This window comes from Sturnus vulgaris, chromosome 4 (assembly GCF_052056855.1).
Source record: "Sturnus vulgaris isolate bStuVul1 chromosome 4, bStuVul1.hap1, whole genome shotgun sequence".
Classification (NCBI taxonomy): domain Eukaryota; kingdom Metazoa; phylum Chordata; class Aves; order Passeriformes; family Sturnidae; genus Sturnus; species Sturnus vulgaris.
The window spans coordinates 52,379,637-52,400,172 of NC_142246.1; the positions used below are offsets into that span (position 1 = coordinate 52,379,637).

Below are 20,536 nucleotides of genomic sequence, written 5' to 3' on the forward strand. Positions count from 1 at the left end.
ATTGGTTTTCTTTCCCTCTCTTTTGCTGATTTTCTTGTTCCTCATTACAGTTGCTTTACTCAACCAGGGCAAATTTTTGAGACTTTTTTATCCATGATTTTATAGATAAAACCATCTGTTGAATCAGTAAAAAAACCCACTCCACAACAACAAAACCTGTAAATGGTTATTTTTAATGCTTACTAGAAAGAGCACTAAAGACTAACAATTCAGCTTTGACATCCCAGTTGAACCAAACAAGCAAGTAAATTCAGTTTCCTTCAGGAATCTGCTCTGGTCCCGAGAGTCCCCTTCTCTGTTGTGCAATTCTGCTGAAGCAAACTCACCCTGTGCAGAAGGGCACCACCTCCACCCTGGCTGCTTACAGTTGTTCCAATTAAACCAGTTAAGCCCTACTCTGAGGCTAAGGGGGACTGAGCTCGTGCACTGGTCTTGTGCTGCCTCTCTGTGTGGATGCAAAATTCGTATCATGCTGATCTGACTCGCGGCAAATGCATAATTGTCTCTTTGCTCCCTTGCAAGATCTGAGAGGCACTGAGCTGCTCAAACCAAAGGAATATCATTTAACAATATATTCCCTACATCTGGAAGAAAAGAGAAAAATAAATCCTAAACTAATAAAAATCTTAACAGCTGAGCAAGAAAGTTAAGTTTTCAGTATGCTACCTGGCACACCACCAATATACATATTCATGAGCTACGTGGTAAAGAATGTACTGAGAAAAAAAACAATGTCCTCAGTTGCACTTCAGCAGCTTCCCTCATTCAACACCAGAATCTCACATTCTGGATACAAACCATTGTTACCTGCAGATTCAGCACAATTTCCCCTTTACAAGGCACTTAAAGCTACCTAAAACCTGAACTGCAAACAGAAGAGTTGAAATCCCTGCTCCCTTAAGATTTGATCTGACATTTTAACCTATCAAACACACCCTCAGCAGCAGAGGGTTTTGGCTAGTGTTCTGGTAGTACATGAGAAAAGTATTCCATTTATGTTTTAAGTGGCATATTCTAAATATTCTTTTTCACCAGCATAGCCACTTAAATGCTTTGTAAAAACCTCTGTCCCTTGCAAACCCATTAGAAAGTGAAGTGAAAAGGCACAGGTACATGTAATTGTGTAATCCTGTATACAAAGATCAGATTTAAAAAAATATAAGTTTTGGAACTATATCTTTTGTATAATCTTGTCTTTACTTTGAGTTAATTTTAATGGAGTTTAGCTGCAATACTTCTGGGACACACTTAAAAACATTACTGAAATAAAGTGATTCTGACTGCTGAATCCAATCTTCTTTTATTTGTTGAATAGCAGCAAGACTGAGACTTCTAATATCAGGTATTTACTTTTATAGATACTTCACTTCTCATAATGAAAGAGATAAATGTGGTCATTAAATCATGAAATACAGTAATGTGCAAAGCATAGAGATAAAGACACTCTAATTGTTTGGCTTGGGTGCAATTCCTGACTACCTTTCTTTTTATGAAGCAAATTGTAAATGATAAACACTGAAAAATCAGTGTACAATTCCTTCAGCAAGTTTCTGCATCTCTCTTCCATTTTAGATAAATTGTATATAAATAATTTTAACCAATTTTTGAACATGGACATTTTAACCATTTTGCAAGTACAGTTGTTACAGAAGACGAGCTCCAAGTATCAGATGTTGATAGAGTGGGCATGTTTCTTGCACAGTGGCTTGTCCTTCTTGGAGAAGAAAGTCTGGCCCTCCAAACTGTCACTACATACCTGAAATGGGATAAAAAAGAAAAGAACACCCAATTCAGATGGATGAATTGTGCCATAACTATTCAGAATGCCAGATCATGGTACTGTTCTATGCATAAATATAATCAAAGAGTAAGAATTGCCTTTTTTTTTTTTTAGGGATTCTCTTTTTAATGTAATACCAGTGGTTGGTGTAAGCATAACTTCTCTTAAGACAAGAGGTGTTTAAGTGGGAGCAGAGTTAGAGTTTAAGAAAAAAACCCTAATCATTAAGATTGGGGCTTCTCTTTTTGGTTTTTTTGGGTCATAAAATATTAGCAAGCAATACCTTGGCTACAGTGTCCTTATGTCAAAAACACTCTTGCTACTTTGGAAACACAGCCCATTCCCTTATGACCTTCAACACTTACTCTGAGGAAGTAAATGTTGAGGGTTAAATGCTGGGACACAGGGCTGTGATCCAGGACACCTTTGCATGCACACGTGCCAAAGACTTACAATAGCAACACACCTTCCAAATAACTGGGAAAGCACTTTTTGTTTGGGCTCAGGGGATTAAGAGAAGTTAGAGCTGTTAACTCCCATATGGGTCAGGTTAGCACTGCTGCCAGGGTTTGTTTAAAGGCAAGCCAGCTTTACTTACGGAGCATACAAAGCAAGTGTCATGCCAAGTGTGGCCCAGGGCTTCAAGAAACCTGTCTCCAGCTTCAATGGGGAACTCACAGCCGTGGCACATCGTACCAAAGAGGGCATAGTAATCTGCAAGGAGATACAAACAGCATTTAAAACATGTGCAGAAAAGCAGGACTGACCCTTTGAGAGCTTTGCTCTTTCATTGGCAATAGGTTTGGACTGCTGAGGTTTATTAGACTGAGTATACTGAATAAAGAGCCCCTAGATCGAAAGCCTGGGATGTTGACTTCTTGCTAATTCAATTCTTTTCCTCATCCTTTCAAGTGGGCAATGCTTCCATCTTCCTGGTGTTTCATTTCCTTGAGACCAACAGTGTGCTGGAGAGGGGGAAATGCACTCCTTGAGAGCACCCATGTGAACTCTACATGTTCCTTACGTTCTCTCCAACTCTGCTTTGAAAGCACACCCCAGCTGTTCACACTACAGACCTTCTCAGAAAGTAATGAACTCTGACCTACATTCTGGCACAATTTTTGCCCCAGACTGCACTACTCAAAACCATGTAATCATTAGGCTTCTGTCCTAATTAGAGTCTAGAAATTTGGATCAAGTCAGAATACCTTTCTAGTCACTAAAGTACATTTACATGGCTTTCAAAAAAGGAAATATACCCCCAAAACAAACAAACCCTCCCCCTTCATTATTATGAAGAACAAGAAGCTTCTTCAGCAATCTTAGGGAGCAGTGACTAAAACAAATGTCATTGAACCACACATATTCCCCAACGCAAGCTGTCTGGTCTTTTTCACTTATTTCAACTCTCAAACATCCCATTTTAGGAAGCAAATGTTTTATTCCCGCAGAGACAACAATAGCATTAGTGCTATAACATGAGTGAATTTGGGACCAGCACACTACCATGGTAAACATATCATGCAACTTTATGCCTTCATAAGATGAACTACAGTCAAAGTGACAGCCATAATGAAGCTTTGGACTCCATCTACCAGTAACAGAGTGTTACTACCATAGCAACACTCTGCTTCTGGAAATTAGATGTCAGGGGTTGTTTTCAAAGGAGAATTACGAAGGGTGGGAATTGGGGTAAAAGTGGATTTTGTTTCTCACCTGACTATACAGATCTGCTGAAACGCTAATGCTTACTGCCACAGAGCCCACAGAGGATCATCAGATGTGTCAAGCCCAAGAGAAAAGACCTGGTTTTGTTTACTAAGACAGTGTTTTTGTGCGACGATCTTCCCGAAAACTAATTATCATAGGAGACATCTCAGCAGGATGGGGAACACAAGTGCTCTGGAATAGCAAAGCCCTCAAGAGCTGCCAGTGGCAAGAAACTGCTTCACCAATCACCTCTATTAATCCACGCTACTGGAATGAATTTCTAAGTGTTTAAGAAGAAAGACAATAAAAATTTCAAATGGTAGGACAGACCTGTGCAAATCCCTGAAGGACACAGTCTCATGACCATGCACTTTCAGCTCTTTGCATTTGTGCTCATACAGAATCTTACTGATATTTTCCTGGTGCCAGCAGTTAAAACCTTTTGTAAGTTGGCCTGTGGTTGTGTTGATAAGTTTATTGGCTTTTCTTCTGAAGAAAGGGCAGTAGATAAGGCAGAATGAAGGGCACCAGCTTTCTTTTGCATGCTTGAATTGCGATACCACAGAAGCCTTCCAAGGCAAAATTCTTACACAGTCACATATCAGTGCTTCCTTCACACAGCATTTTCAGAACTAGGCTACTAACTCTGCACTTAAAAAAAGTTCAAAGTTGTTGATATCTGGACTTTTATTTTAATTTTTGCCTCAACATCTAAACCCAGAACATGCTGCAGAATAATCTCCCTTTAATACTAATAGCTGATGAGGTTATAATTTCAAACACAGATTTAAAATTAGAACTCTCCTTTGCACTAGGAAGAAGGAAAGTTGGCAATGAGATTTACTCCTTCTTTAAAATTAATCATAGACTTGTAACTCCAGCTGGACTGAAAGCCTTTGAAAAATTAATATCACTCAAATTAACATCTAGTTAGTAAGCCAGAGCCATTACAAAGTATCACTGCCAATAACATCTCACAGATTGTGTCTGCATTAACTTGCGCTAGTAACTTTTAATCTTAGAAATAAACTTTGCAAGAAGTGTAGTATACTTGACATCTCACCACAGTTTTTCCCTCGATGTAGAAAAAGACGCATTTTGCACAGGAATTGTAATAGTAGCACAAATCGATGCACTGCATGGCATGTGGGTCGTTTGGTGGCAGGAACAAGAATTGAACCTTAACAGAACAAACCCTGTCATGAGCTTTCCACCCAAAGGGAAATTATTGATTCCTCCAGTACTATTTTTGAATCATCAAATGGTTCCAGGATTAGGGGCTTCACATTGCTTCAGGATGAAATTTCACCATGCTGTCACATTGGAGGATGCTGCTCATATAACTCTTTCCTCTGCTGCTACAAATTCAATAGGAACAACACCCTACTCTACATTTGTCACTAAGTTAGCAATAACCTACTGCGTCTTTTGTATCTGCCAACATCTCATTAAGGCAGCTCTGACAAGAGAAATTTTGGATAAATTGGCCTACTTCCCTTCATGCTTACAGTACCTAACAGTCTCCCTAGCACTGACTGTGAACAGCTCAGAAGGCAATCTAAGCTCCAACAGGTCATTAGAATTTCATGCTAAATCTTTTCTGGTCCATTTCTACATCTAATGAAACTGCAATGTTCCTAAAAGTATAAGGAAAACCATAACAAGTGTCCAACTGACAGTTCCAACACAGCATGCACTGTGAAAACAGATAATTGTGATAGAATTTTGTCTCTTTTCCATTTTGTGGGAATTGTTTTACAAATTGTTTATTTCTTTCCTAGCTCAGAGGGGTACATGGAATGTTTTAAGCAAACTAGAAAACCAACTTAAATAAAAACTGTTCATACTTATAATAATAGGTTGACAAGAGGCTCAACAATGCCTGGCAATGTGTCTCACAGCCCAGAAAGCCAATTGTATCCTGAACTACACCAGAGAGGAGTGGCCAGCAGGCAAGGGAGGGACTCTGAAGGAGCTACTCTCCTCTCCTGAGACCCCACGGAAGTCCTGCATCCAGCTATGGGGCTCCTAAGATGGGATGGATGTGGACCTGATGGAACAAGCCCAGAGAAGGTCACACATGCTCTGAGAGATGGAGCACCTCTCCTTTGAGGAAAGGCAGAAAGGGTTGTGGTTGTTCAGCCCAGGAGAAGAGAAGGCTCCAGGCAGACCTTACACCACCTTCCAGTACCTGAAGGGGCCTAGAGGAAAGCTGTCCTTTTTACAAGGACATGCAGCAACAATACAAGGGGGAGCAGCTTTAAGCTGAAACAGTACATTCATATTGGAAGACTTTTTTTTACTGTGAGGGTAGTGAGGCATTGGAACAGGTTGCCCAGAGCAGCTGTGGATTCCCCATTCCTGGAGATGCTCAAGGGCAGCTGAATTGGGCTTTGAGCAACATGGTCTCGTGGGAGGTGTCCCTGCCCACTGCAGGGGGATTGGAAGCAGATGATCTTTAAGGTCCCTCCCAACCCAAATATTTTATGATTTTTATAAAAAACGTTATGATTAGCTGGAAGTGCTAAAAACCAAACTAGAAATGCTCTGAACTTCTAGACCACATTGTTCATGTAATATTGCTCATCAGGCTTTCAAGTACTGTAATTTTATCACTGTATTTTGCCCCTGACAGTTTTTTTATCCTTGATGCTGCAAAAAAAAACTACCTGGACAGACTGCTTACTCTTGAAAGCCCCTCAGGCTGTAAATAAGGCTATTCAGAGAAAAACACATTACTCCACTGGCATTTGCTTATGTTTGGTAAATAAGAAGATTTACATAAACTTCAGATTATTTTAAAGCCAACCAGAAAGTCACCCTAAAACTAACACTGATGTATCACTGATACCATAGCTGAGGACTTAACAGGAATAGGTAAAAATCAGTGACAAAGCGCCTGCTGCTGCTGAAACTGATGAAGAAATCCTCACTAACTCCTCCTGCTGCAAACTTTAAAGTGTCTACAGCAGCAATTGTTCCTTTGAATTGACATATCAAAGTTACCTGAAATTGCTGGGGCACTTCTAACATGCAGCTTGAGAAAAGGGAATTATTTTCTTTTCCCCAGCCTTTGGGGAAACTTTGGTTGTGTTGCTTCTTACCCGTCTCACAGTAGGGATCACCATCTTCTAAGTGAAAGACATTATTGCGGATGGGGTTATGACAGGCCACACACACGAAGCAGGAAACGTGCCAAGTTTGTTTCAAAGCATTTATTACTTCCTGTGGGGATTAGAAAAAGTGTTAGGAACACATTATTTCGACGTGATGACTAGATTGTGGTAGCCATGCTTCCACAGTTGATTCATTTCAAGAACACTATGTTTCCTACTGCTACTTTGAAAATGGGTTGTGCACACAAGTTCTGTGATGTTAAACTTAATGAGGTGCTTTTTTTATGGTACATCTCCTTATTTTTTATGAGCGATCCTTCAGGATTTTTGGAAGGTTTGACAAAGAGTTGGATAATTTTTAAACTCATTTGTTCAAATTCTTAATTGTAATCAGGATCTCAACAGTAATGGTCCCGTGAAATAAGAAAAGCAGCATCTCTGCCTTCTCTTGACATCCATGAAGAGTTATCAGAAGACATCACACAGAAAATTACAACTGCTCTGTGTTGTTTGGAAAATGCTATAATGCCAAATATGACTCGAGAATTGTGCTGCCAGAGCCCTGCATGACCCCAATTACACAAGAATGCAGACACATTGCTGTCTGCAGCTAAACAGCAGCCGATCAGCTGGCAGGCTCAAATCAGCAATATCAGTGTCCAGCAGGATAACATGTCTTTCCATCTACATTAACTCTGGGAATATTTCAGAACTTCACATCTAGCAAGCAGTATGTTCTTAACACTCAGCTCACCTACGGAAGAATTTTTCTTTTTACTTCCCTCACTCACCTCCCCCTTCCCATTCTGTAAAAATCTGCCAGTTAAAAGCATTTTGCTCAAGAAAATTTGGCAATCGCCAACAGCTACAGAAGAGCTTCACAAAAACAGGAGCTGAGCTTAGAAGAGCCAAGGAAACTACAGCACCTTTTCTCAAACTGACTGAAAAGGTTCAACATTAGAAGATCCAAATACATACTTTGTATGTGATGAGAGCAGAAAAGGTGTGTCAAGAGGATGTTTGAAAGAATGCAGACTGGGCCTGGTAAAATAGAATTTCATAGCAGAGAAGCACTGAACACTGTGATTATTGTTCCCACCAAAAACCAGGCCACTTGCTGGTCACTTACCCCAAGGATCTTCCTCTGGCACTTTGAACACTCAGGGGCAAAGAACTTCTCGTAGCAGACCTCACAATACAGCATCCCTTTCTCTTCCACAAATCCAATGTATGCCATGGAGGTTTTGCAGTGAGCACAATTAAACTCTTCTGGATGCCATGACTTTCCCAAAGCCACCAAGAAGGGTCCTCTGATTAGAAAGAAAAGATATTGTAAGCAAATGCACTTGGGCTGGCTCCTGCAAAAGCTGTTAATAGATTTAACTGCAATAGCTCTGTCATTGCTACACTGCTCACACACATACACTGCTCCATCCCTCTTCCCTCCTACAGGCTCTAAGAAAGCCTCAAGTGTTGACTGTATCCATCTCCATTGAACTCTCTCCTAGAAATGACCACCCACAATAAACACTAATTCTTCTCACTTCACTGCATTTCAGAAATCTTACTTTAGAACTATATTAAATACAGTGCTGAAGTGTCTGCTAGGGAAGTGAAGAAGAATGTTTTCCATGTTCCCAATTCCATCTCTTGCAAAGAGATATTTGACTCAGTGATATGATCAGCTCTCCTATAGTCCACATTCATATTAAGACTAGAAATACAAATAGACTTGACTCCACTAGGAGCAAATAGGATCAGTTTATTCTGAGACAAAAATTCAATCACTGTCCCTATCCAACAAGTTTCTTACAGGATAACACATCCTAGTTATAAGAGGATTTTTTGGTATTAAAATAGGTCCATTTTTTCCCAAACACACTGCTTCCTCCATCATTTGCAAATGCAAAATAACAATACTTTTAATAGCATTTTTCTGGTTAATGTAATGCAGTTAACAGAAAATAAATTTATCCATTTTTCAGTCAACAAAAAATTTTCCATTTGTAACTCATAAATCCCAGGTATACATCATTGTCTCTATATTCATCTGAAAATATATTCAGCATGCTAATCTCTTTAGTGAACATATTTACTTTAAAGAGCTGCCTCCAAGGTCCCACCAACACTCAACCTTCCAGAATTTCAGATCAACTTTGTGGTTCAAGTTCATCTCCCTCACCAGATTTCCTGTTTTTCCAATACCAATAAAGATGTAATTCTTTCAAGCAGTGCTTATTTTTTTTCTTCTGATCCACTACTGCACTGTATAAAACTGAAAGATACTAATATGATCACCTGCTGCTAAAACTTTTTTTGGAAACCAAGCAAGCTACGTGAACATTTTTGTGTAAGATTTTCATCTGAACAAAGAACAGCAATAAAGAAAAAACCCAAACAAACATGAAAAAAACCCAAACAATTCCCCTAAATCTGCCTTGAAATTTGTTTATGTTGACTAAAAAATGGAAATATAAGTGGGCTGAGGAAAGAGGGCAACTTCATCAAGGATAGAGAATAGGGTTTCTCTTCTACATTTTCTCTGATGACGCTATGTATTTTCAGCAGGATTAGAAGTCAAAGACAAGGGACTCAAACAGATTTAGGATAGACTCAAAGATTTAGCATAACCCAAAGGTCTTGTAAGATGAGGAACATATTTACTCTGGGTCACTTTCTTTTATTTCCCCCTGTTTATTGGAGGGAACGCAGTGAAAAAGGGCTCCTGAAGAGAAGGCTGTAGCTCTTTAGGGAGGGAGCTGGGGCTGAGCGCAGCTCTCCAGCCCTGCTCCCAGTGGATGCCTGAGCAGTGCAAACACTGACCTAACCCGATACCCTCCCTCTGCTGTACAAGCACCTTTTTACATCAATGCCCTCTCAGTTATGTACTGATCAAACAATACAAGCCCTTATGTACAACAAAGTGCCCTCAGAGCACCGTGTCAGCACAGGCTAATTTAACAGATTCATTAACACAGGGCTGACACTAAAGACGCTCTCCCGGCTCCAGGTAGGATTGAGTTTCTGGCCATCTGCACTGAAATGCCAGGCTCGGCTCTGCAATGGGAAGCAGGCATGCTAGCAACAGGAGGAGAAGGAATTTTTACATCTGCTGCATTTAGCTCTCCAGAGTTTACAGCCCTGACATGTTGAGGTCAGCCATTCAGGACAGTGCACAGGAAAGCAGACGGACGGGGAACAGCCTGAGAGTGCACCTATGGAGTTCCTCTCCCAAAGCCCCCAGACAGCTGGGGCTGTGCCCTGCACAATGTCTACGAGGTGTTCCATTAGTGCACTGGCTCCATGTGCACACATGTCCAGAAGAACACTTTCTAAATACAATTTTCCTTTCAATCAGGTCGCAGTTTAAACATGTCAAGTTGATACTGCAACTTAATGATACCTCCAGCTTAAAAGCTGCCCCAAAGCACATGGAAGAAGAAAAAAAAAATACCTGCCATGTAAAATACACTAAAACATGATATTCAGAACTTGGAGGTGTTCCCAGTCTCTGCATAATTTTGCCATCAAAATGATAGCTTCCAGTAATGAAAGGTATTTATTTCCTCTATTAATTTGAAAAGGACTTTAAAGTCCCAATTTTAAGTAAGGGGGCAGGATGCCCACACTCACTCAATGTGACAGAAGTAGCTAGGGGATGCAATGCTAGGAAGATGGCTGTAGATGGCTTCATCCTTCATTTCTTCCCCATTTAAAACCAAAACCAATAAAAATTCCATGTACCTCTGTCGACTAGAACATATTTTCAAAAGAAGTGCAAAAAACCCACATTCCTACTGTCCAAATGGGATATGGGATGATCCAACTGGCAACATTTGGCTAGGAATGTGCCCCTATCCCAGGCTATTTTGACATACTGAGCATTTCTGAACAAATTTCTGGCATCACCACCTAGACCATGTAAACAGAACATGATTTTAGTAGTCACCTCAAACATCTGGGTTCTGCATGTAACAATGGTATTGGGGGCAAACTGAAAGGAGAAGTGAGCAACATACAGGAAATATAAGTGCAATTTCAATGACTAACCACTCATAACTGAATATAACTTCATCAGTATGATTGTGATGTAATACATTAGTATGCCAGTAATTTAGTTTCTCATGTGGCTTGTGTTATGATAGCAAGCCAGAACCAAAATTTGGTGGTAGAGAGATCAAAAAGGATTTCCACATCTGCTAGGAAGGCCAATCACTTCACAGTTAACCATACAGCAGTTCTACATTCCTGGAAATTTCTTCTTCTCCTCCCCTGAAAATGCCACAGTATACAATTTGTGTACAGGAGGTGCTGAAGGGAAGCACCATTTGTACTTTTTGCCTTTAAAAACAATTAAGTTTTATGAAAAGGTGACAAAGTCAAATCATCATTCACAGCAGACATGCCAAAGAGTACGTTCTCAATGGTGATCCAGAGAAAACACATTTGGACTTCAAAGGAAGAGTCAACTCTGCAGTGCAAAACTTGGTAAGGCTGTCTGGGAACCAGAAGTCTTCATCAGGAAATGCCAGAAGTCTGCCAGACCGTCACAACAAGTAGATCAAGAGAAATTTAGTTTGCCTCCAGCTTTCATTGTTTTAGACATGGAAAGAAAAGCTTACTTAATGAAGCTTTGGAAAAAACTGGAACCTTCATTTCACTGTGTGAATAATTGAAGATATATTAAAAAGTTATAAGGTGTCTCTAAGAAAGGTTTTGGCTCATCCAGCCATGGTTATTCTATGCCTGAGTGTAAAGTAACCAACTCCAGAACGCATTTTGGCTTCAAAACAGATGTACAATGCAATGCCATTTGATCCTCCTCCTACCTTTTCATAGGTAAAGCTACCACTGAGGGCATGAAGTGTAATTATGCTAAAACTTGAACTCAAAATGCCATTGCAGTCTTCCACATCCACTGTATGCTGTGAACACGAGGCATATTTGGCATTGATTAATGCACATCAACTCATCTCGGAACATCTGCTTTTAATAATTGAGCAGGCATTTAACATATGAAGAAATAGGAGGATTTAAACACCAACACTAAACTACAAAGAAGTCAGATGTGGGTACCAACTATTATTCATGAAAAGGTGTCACTTACCAGAGGTGACAATGGCTTTAGTACAGTCAAGTGGGGCCTCTGCAGTTTGTCCTTACATATCCACTAAGGAGTAAATGCTGCTCCACAGACCAATACAGTGCTGTACTTAGAGGGCAGCAGCTCATCTCTTTTGTTGTGATCAAAACAGGGGAGTGAGGAGCAGCAGAAAGTGATTTAAGGGCCAAGAGGAGAGAGGAACTGCTCAGGACTGAGACCCAACAGCACAGAGCACCAGCACACCCTGATAAACGATAACTGCTGTAAAAGGCAATGAAGTCCTTTGTATGAAAGATGCAGCATATATACAGTTTGTGTTTGGTTTAAAACTAAAATAATGGTACAAAAAAGAAAGTGAATGGTTTCTTGCACATTTTTTACTATTTACAAATCCAAATCCCAGAGAACAAAAAGGAAAGAATACTAAAGAGAGACAGAAATATTATACAGGCCAAACTGTTCAAGGAACCTCATCCTAAAAATAAGTATGCCTTTTCTGATATTTAATCTTGATTTTGCAATGAAGCAAAAAAACTGGATTAAGATGCACAGGTGCACCTGTGTCGGGAATGGGTGTATTTTCTATTGCTTCAAGGAGGTTAGGTTTATATATTTTTATTTCCTTGATGTATCCAGTGGAACTAGGAATAACTTTTCAAAAGCATCACAGATCCATTAGTAAAGAGTCTCCTAAAATTAATCCAGTGCTAACTGAACAGCTAACAACATAAATGTCATGGAAGCAAACAAGTTGGACTCAGTTCACCCCTAAAGATCAAGCGATTTGCATTGGCTAGTTCTGATGCAGAATCCAAGCCAGGGCCCAAGAGGCTACAAAAACCCATGGTGGAAAAGCTAATTTTCTGTTATAATGGATGAAAATTATACAGCTTATGGAGTTCCTCAGTTTTCAGAACTTTCTAAATAAAAAAGTCTCTTTCTTTAATCATGGTAAAACAATGCAAGCTCTCTTATTTTGTCCACTGAAAACATGGGATATAGATAAATAAGTAAAAAAATACTATTAAACATCCATTACTTTCCCCTTTGTAGTTCAACACTACAAATGACTGAATAAGCAAGAAGAAAACACTTTTGAAGAATAGATATCTCGCAATAATCCTAAGAGATTTCTATTTTAAGGAAGAAATAAAATACAAGGTGGATGAAAATGCGGTTGATTTGCATGCTGGCAATAGAAGTATTTATAATTCCTTGAATGAGACAATCACGACTAATTATCAGAAATCACTGACTGAACAATGCAACCTACATTCAATTCTTCCTTCATACAAAATTATGGCTAGTGGTAGGATATCTTATAGGATCAGCTGACCTTATTTAACTTAATCTCTATTGGCAAACTTGTGTTTGTGTTCCTTAATATTTTCTATTCATGTCATACAAGTCAAGGACAATAGCTACCATAATGTCCAAAGGACAGCAAGCCCATCAAAGAGCTTGAAATCCAGCAATGAAGGAAATCATTATCAATCCAGTCATAGTAATTGTTAAAACATCACTTGCTTTTCTTCTGTGGATGTTATTTTTCTTCTTTTCAGTTAGAAACTACACTCTAGAAATCGACATTAGTCTTTCTAAGGCTATGCTCTCTGGTTTCCAACCAGCTAGGAGTCACAATTCTATTGGAATGGGTACATGAAAACTAACTTGCTCACTTTTCTCTGGTCTTCCATTTACTCCATTCCATCCAGCTTTCTGGTCCTCTTGTAAAATAGACTGTAAGACTGTGATTGTCAGCAGTTCACAATATTTTTCCTACAAAGTAGTTTCATTCTCAGTTTTGTTAGATAAATCATGCATGAAAACAGTGTTTTGCATTACTGAAATGAAGACTTAAACCATTTGTGACTAAAGAATCAAAACTGACAAAAGCAAAACAAAGCCTTGCTGTGACAGACGCTGCAGGATGAACAGAATCATAGAATCATTTAGGTTGGAAAAGACCTATAAGATCATAAAGTCCAACTGTTCGCTCAGCACTGCCAAGTCCACACTAAGCCATGTTTGTAAGTGCCACATCCACACATCTTTTAAATACCTCCAGGATGGTGACTCCAAGACCTCCCTGGGAAGCCTCTTCAAGTGCTGGACAACCATATTGATGAAAACATTTTTCTTAATATCCAATCTAGTCTCCATCACATCTTGTGGCTATGTCCTATCACTTGAGGAACATTATTTCCATAATGATAAAAGAACTACGATGCTGACCTGACTATAAACCTGCTGACTCCTTTGAACCAACCTCCACGTCACTGCAACCTCCTTTCAGGCAGTTATAGAGAGAGGTAAGGTCGTCCCCGAGCCTCCTTTTCTCCAGGCTAAACAGCCCCAGTTCCCTCAGCTGCTCCTCATAGGATTTGTGCTCCACACCTTTCCCCAGCTCCGCTGCCCTTCTCTGGACACGCTCCAGCACCTCAATGTCCTTCCTGTAGCGAGCAGCACACAGCGCTTGAGGTGTGGCCTCACTGGTGCCAAGTACAATCACTGCCGTGGTCCTGCTGGCCACACTGTTGCTGACACAGGCCACTGGCCTTCCTGGCCACCTGGGCATACTGATGGCTCATGTTCAGCTGCTGTTGACCAGCATTCCCAGGTCCTTTTCTGCCAGGCAGCTTTCCAACCACTCTGCCCAAGCCCGTAGTGATACCTACGGTTGTTGTGACCCAAGTGAAAGACAGAGGACTTTGCCTTATTGAACCTCATAAAACTGACCTCAGTCCATTGATCGAGCCTGTCCAGATCCCTCTGCAGGGCCTTCCCACAATCCAACAGACCAACACTCCTGCCCAACTTAATCACCTGCAAGTGTGACTAAGTATGCCCTTGATCCCAGTCTGGATTGTTGACAAAGATATTAAGCAGGACATGCTCCAATACTGAGCCTGGGGAGCAACCCTGGTGACCAGTTGCCAATTGGATTTCCATTCATCACCATTCTCTGGGCCTGGCCATATAGGCAATTCTGCAAACCCAAAAGAGCGCCTCCAGCAAGCAGATACACACCTAATGACCTGGTTACAGTGTGCACACATGGGAGTGCGCTTCCCCGCTGGAATATGCTCCGCCCGCTGAACCAAGGTGTCTTGCTCATTTAGCTGAGGTGTTGTTGCAGCTTTTACACTTGGTGCAGTTGTTCCAGGTGATTTAATACTGTTTGATGTCCATCCACTGACAGGAGCTGAGGAAAGAATGCCAAAAGCATTTAGAGGACCCTCTTTCAGTACAAAGTAAATTAACTTTAAATACAAGCAACCAACAACATTTACCTAACATCGTTGTCCAGTGTATACCTGCCTCCTTAAAGAAACATAGTAAAAAGCATTCATTTTCCCCTCCTCCCCCAACAAATTACCAAAAAAGTCCTACCTACTTTATGAAATGTCTGTGAAATAACACAGAATGGTTTTGGCTGACTTGGAGAGGTAGTGGACAAATTTTAACATGTTGAAGAAGTTAGGTAAAAGAATATACAACCTGTGAAGGCATTATTTTGTTTTAGATACAAAAGCTGAAGCCAAGAACATCAGTGTATGAACAGAGGCAGGAGAAAATGACATACCTACTCAAAAAATTTCGCAGTGAGTGCAATAGATCATACATCATTACTAACACATTAAACAAAAACATACATTCAATACAACATGTGTAGGAATTTAAACTAGAGTACTGTATAAGCAAAATTTTTTCTACGTTGAAATTAAACATTTGTCTAGATCAGTGAATTCTGCCAATCTGAAGCATTCCAAAGGTCATGTTCACATCCTCGTTATAAAAGTATGACACAATTAAAATCCTGACATTTTCAGAAATGCATATGCTACACACTTCCATGTGTACACAGGGTTTTAGAGTTGGAGAACAGAAAAGCTTTTATGGATTTTGAAAAATGCATTTACAAAAATGAAAGGCACAAATGATACTGTTGTAAGGGTAGTGAAGAAACAAACAGTCCTCTGCTTTTCTTTTCCCTCTATTGATATATGTACCTTGGTAACGTACAAGCTACAACAACATGGGTTTATGGGAGCTGTTATTCCTGTCAAGAGGAGGTATCTTTCTTTTTCAAGTACATTTAAAAAAGCTCACATTTCCATAGCCTTTTGTTTGCAACCACAGGCAAAAGAAATCGAGAGTGTTGGTGCCCTGGCTTTAGTGTAGCCTTGCTAAACCTTGTAAATCAAAAAGTGAAATTAAGACCAGAGTGGAAACTCAGAGGCAAACAACCAAGCAATGACTGAGACATCAGACAGCGCAGGATGATGCTTCTTCTGCAAACATGCAGCTCTCCAACACCAGGGTCAATGCATACGTATATTGCTTACAGACACTGGTATGTAGCTTTGCAAAAAAACTAATTTGTGGAACCGTTAATCTTTGTGCTATTCATTCCCTCTTGTTTTTCATATCTTCCAGGGAAAAGATGAAAAATTGTTTCTCTTCATCTCAATTAATGTAATGCTGATCAGCTTCTGTCCTACAGAAAAGTGCAAGTACTTTTCAGGCAAAACACTGCATTCCCTGTTGAAAGACAAGCGCCATACTAATTCACAGAGAAGACAGATTTAAGCAACACTGAAACCACAGAAAATCCAAGGTAAATGCCAATATTGTGCTATTTACAGAATATAGCCAAGCACTACACAGTTTAATCAAAACATTACCATGAACTTTAGCAATCCCCTCCTCTATTCACATGTAGGCTAAGACAACACATCTGGAAGAGAAATCCTGTTTAACACCAATGCTGTGGTACTATAATCAGACTTGGTATTAACCTGCTGATATGGGCTCAATACCTGCTTTTGCTTATTCTTTCTGTGTATGAAGAAGAAGTATACTCATATATCTTTTTCTGTTTGTTTAAGTGGTTGGTTTACCAAAATTTCTCATATCTGGTCATTTCAAGACTGATGTATTTTTGGATCCTTTTCAGAACCTGATGTAGCAGAAAGTATAACAATTGGTAAGGGTTGCTTTTTAAAGTTTTATTTATCTTTTCTTTTTTAAAACAAGACTATTATTTAATGTATAATTAATGAATTTTCAATATCTTGAAAAAATAACATCTTTATTCTTGAAACATTCAAAATTCCTGAGTGGAAAGAATTTAAGAATAGAAGCACTTGATCTTGAACAAGTCACTCTGCTACTGTAGCTCACTTTAGATTATAAATGCCTGCTAAGCTGAAAACCTAGAAAGAGATAAAAATGAAAAAGGTGGCAGAACAGCTTTGAAGACATGAACAAAAGTGGTGTTGATTAATAGCACTTTCCCCCTCTGTCATCACACACATTTTTTCAATTTTCAGATGCCATTTCATGAGAAGACAGGAATACATCCTAAACACAAATGTATTTGAAGACTGCTTTTGCCATAAATCAAATTGCAACACAACTTGTAGTGCATTGCTAATTTCTGTTTAGGTTATCTACTGAATCCCAAAGCCCATTCAGATTCAGCTGTCTCGTTTGCACTGAGTAGTTAAAAAAAGCCTTTCTGCTTGCTTAAGGGGGGGGGGGGGAAGCACGAACATCACAATTGCTCCCTTTTCTTTGGTCTCATTACAGCTTTCATTACTGCTGTTTTTATGAATGATGCTTTTCTGAACACTACCTAACTTCAAAGTTACTACTGGCCAGGAGAATTTGTCTACCTAAACCTTCTCTACAAAGCTGTTAGATCAGTCATTTCCAAGTTATTTAAAGCACTAAAAAGTGAGAGAAGGAGACAGTCCATCATGTTATAACAAAAACTGTCTTTTAAGCACAACATAATAGAAACTACACAAATTAATACTGTGTCAAGCAAGAGCTGTGACCTGAGCAAAACCAAGCTGGGCATTTAGTGCTGAGGAAGCTCCCTGCCCATGCGCCCAATTTGTGCCCACAGCATTCTCTCAAGGATTTTCTTTCTCTTTGCTGGTAATCGCATTAAGACCTTGTTGGTCTTGCACAGTCTCATTCCCCTCTACTCCTGTTCTGAAGTGGACTCAAGCTTCTTTCAGTTCAGATTTTTCTTTCTAAAGAAGAGAAGTCAGTCTGCTTCCTTTGCCTTCAGATCCATACTCTTACTATAGAAAATACACTAGTAAAGTACTGTAATATCTACAGCAAATACCTTATTGATATACTGGCTTCTTTGTAAACCTTCTACAGTTCTCTAGATTTATTACTATTTTTTTCACCATAGATCACTATCCCTTCCTCACTACTGCTTGATTTGCCCAGCTTTTTATCTTCCTCATTTTCTTCTGAACACCAGCAGGAGGATAGCTTTTATTGGCCACTACTGTCTTTCCACAGGCCACAAACATACCTTTAACACTTCAATAATTTCGCCAAAGGTTCATTACCACTGCAACCCACAGACCATTTTTTTTGTTGGTGATGACATTTTCGTTTAGTTGGTTTGCTTTTGATTTAAAAAAACCCCACTACTAATTCCCCACTTAAATCTGTATCAATTCTTAGTATTTTTCCCAACAATATTCCTCCTCTTGTAGCTAGAGAATTTCAAAGATCAGGCCTGTTTTCTTGCTTAGATAGAACACTGACATTTCCCATATATTCCTTCTGCTTCAATAGCAAGTTTAACACTCTAGTGGACAAGATGCTTCTACTGCAGAGAGGAAGGGGATACTCTGAGTTCATGTATTCTATTCCCTTCCTTCCTCTTCTCTATTGTCTTTGCAATCTTTCAGACTGAAACATAACTACTTGATTTAAAAACATCAGGCCCAGAAAACTGATGCAGGTGGTTTTTTTTCTTGCAGTGAGAAGATTTTACCAGGGCACATGAAGAATGCCAAAGCAGGTACAAATTTTTACACCCAATCTAAGTGAAAACCTCTCAACTCTTGGCAACCAGTCTGAACTCTCCTGTAGTTCATGTTTTATCCTTTGCTTTTTATATTTTACACATACAGTCAGCAGCTTTGCTCTTAAAGAGTACTGGGAAGATAGATGCCCCAGTATCCAAGATGTGTCAAGATGCTTGCACATCTTTAATTGCAAATGGTGACTGGTTAATAGTGCCAAAGAAAATCAGCCTCCTGATGACACTATCTCAAACCATATTTTCCTGTTGCCACCTCTGTCACTTGAAATGGTATAAAGCACAGCAACTTTTGTGGGTGGTCTAAAGATTTAAAACTAAAATAAAGAAATACAATCAATAAATGAAAGAAATAATTTATAACAATTATACACTTCAGCAGGAGCTATTCTGACCTGAGTACCAGAGATGTTTGGGCTCTCTGCAAGTCATGAGAAGATGTCTGTGGCCAAATTTTGGAGTTTTGTAGGCTTCACTTCACCTTCACTCTTTTTAATTAAACATTCTAAAGCACTGTTGATTTACACTGATGTATTGTCATTGCTGGTTTTTTTTTCTAAAACCAAAAACACTCTGTACCTGACTATTAACTTTCTACTATATTAGGTTTAAGTTTAGCAAACTCACAGTGTTTGCTTTCACTAAACTCCTTGGTATGGCTAGTTTAATATTTAACAATCTTTTAGGCAGGGTAAAGAACTGCCTTTTTTTTTCTCTTTTTAAAAAATCCCAGTGTGACTTTGCCCTTGTTAGTCTAACAATAGGTTGTTCCATCGCTGAGCACATGGATAACTGCAAACACTGCTGAAAGGTTTGGAAGACAAAGGGAGAAAGGCGGATATGCAGCAGTGCCAAAGTCACTTTGACAGAGGTTCTCTGGTGCGTAGCAACAATACAACAGCCTGAACTGTTTAACGCTCACTTAAACATAACATCAGCCTTCATGTAATATCTATAAATAACAATGCTACTTGAAGCAGTGGGAGTGCCAGAACTTCATTTTAAAGTGTTCTAACTCAGTGATTTATTCACTGCAATCAAACTACTGTATTATAAATGGAAAATATAAAGCTTCATACGTCCAATTTTCTGACTTTTCTTAATATATCTGTAGTGTAAGAAATCTTCCTGTTCCTTCCCTCAAAACCAAACAGATGGCCGGATGAAGCAACGTGTCTGAAAAGCTCTGCTGTCAGCTCACTTCACTGGCTGAATGTAACACCCCATCCACTCCCAGGCCCGAACGAAATCACACAAGTTCAGTGCAGAATGCTACAGGACAAGTACAAGGCAAGAAAAAAACAAAACAAAAGCTCAAAAAGTCCCCCCACAAATGTAAAGTTCAACCCCTGTATTCCGTAGTTGTTTCTTTTGTTCCTTTTGAAGTCTTGGAAACACAGTTAGAGCTAAACTGCTTTTGCTGATTAAACCATTATCATGTCTTTAAATGTCGAGTGAAAGCTGGTATGCACCCGTGGAAAATCAAAACAGGTGCCACCTCGACCCCATTTCAACGGCCCCTGCAACTAGATGGAATAGTTCCTGCGTTTCAACAGGAAAGGCTCCGGGTGAATTAGCTGTAAAGGATCTTAATTAAAATGAGTATGGTGGTTTTGGCTTGCTCAGCCTGTCTCCTCCTGATTTGTTACATCACATATCATCACACATTTGGCACAACTGGCGTTGCTTTTATCGAAAAAGCGACTCAAGAAGAAAGAGAAAACCAAGTTTTGTACTGCAGTGTTGCATTTCTCTGCAGTGGCAGTATAGAAACCTATTTGGCAGCTACCTGCACATAAGATTTTGCCTCTCTTGCTTTTAGTTCCTATTCTGAACTCACCAGCTTGGCTATGCCTGCAGGGAGCATGTCTGTCCAGTCTCATGTAAATTATCTGTCAGTTTCACAAAGCTGATGTTTAACACTGAATTCCAATAAGAATGCATTTACCAGAGGAATACTGGCT

At 39.6% G+C, this 20,536-nt stretch overlaps 1 protein-coding gene across 2 annotated transcripts in view; it reads right to left on the minus strand.

Annotated features, from left to right (window-relative positions):
• Positions 1-1,284: 1,284 nt before the first annotated feature.
• PDLIM5 (PDZ and LIM domain 5) overlaps positions 1,285-20,536 on the minus strand; it is a 121,823-nt gene continuing 102,571 nt past the window's right edge. Inside the window, exons 10-14 of one of the 2 annotated variants that reach the window (XM_088163966.1) lie at positions 14,741-14,915; positions 7,736-7,916; positions 6,595-6,715; positions 2,379-2,494; positions 1,285-1,756 (exon numbers count right to left, since the gene is read on the minus strand). In XM_088163966.1, the coding sequence (XP_088020092.1) occupies positions 1,667-1,756; positions 2,379-2,494; positions 6,595-6,715; positions 7,736-7,916; positions 14,741-14,915 (683 nt within the window). In that variant the 3' untranslated portion in view covers positions 1,285-1,666. The remainder of the gene's footprint in view (positions 1,757-2,378; positions 2,495-6,594; positions 6,716-7,735; positions 7,917-14,740; positions 14,916-20,536) is intronic. The other variant, XM_088163972.1, reaches the window with a different exon arrangement.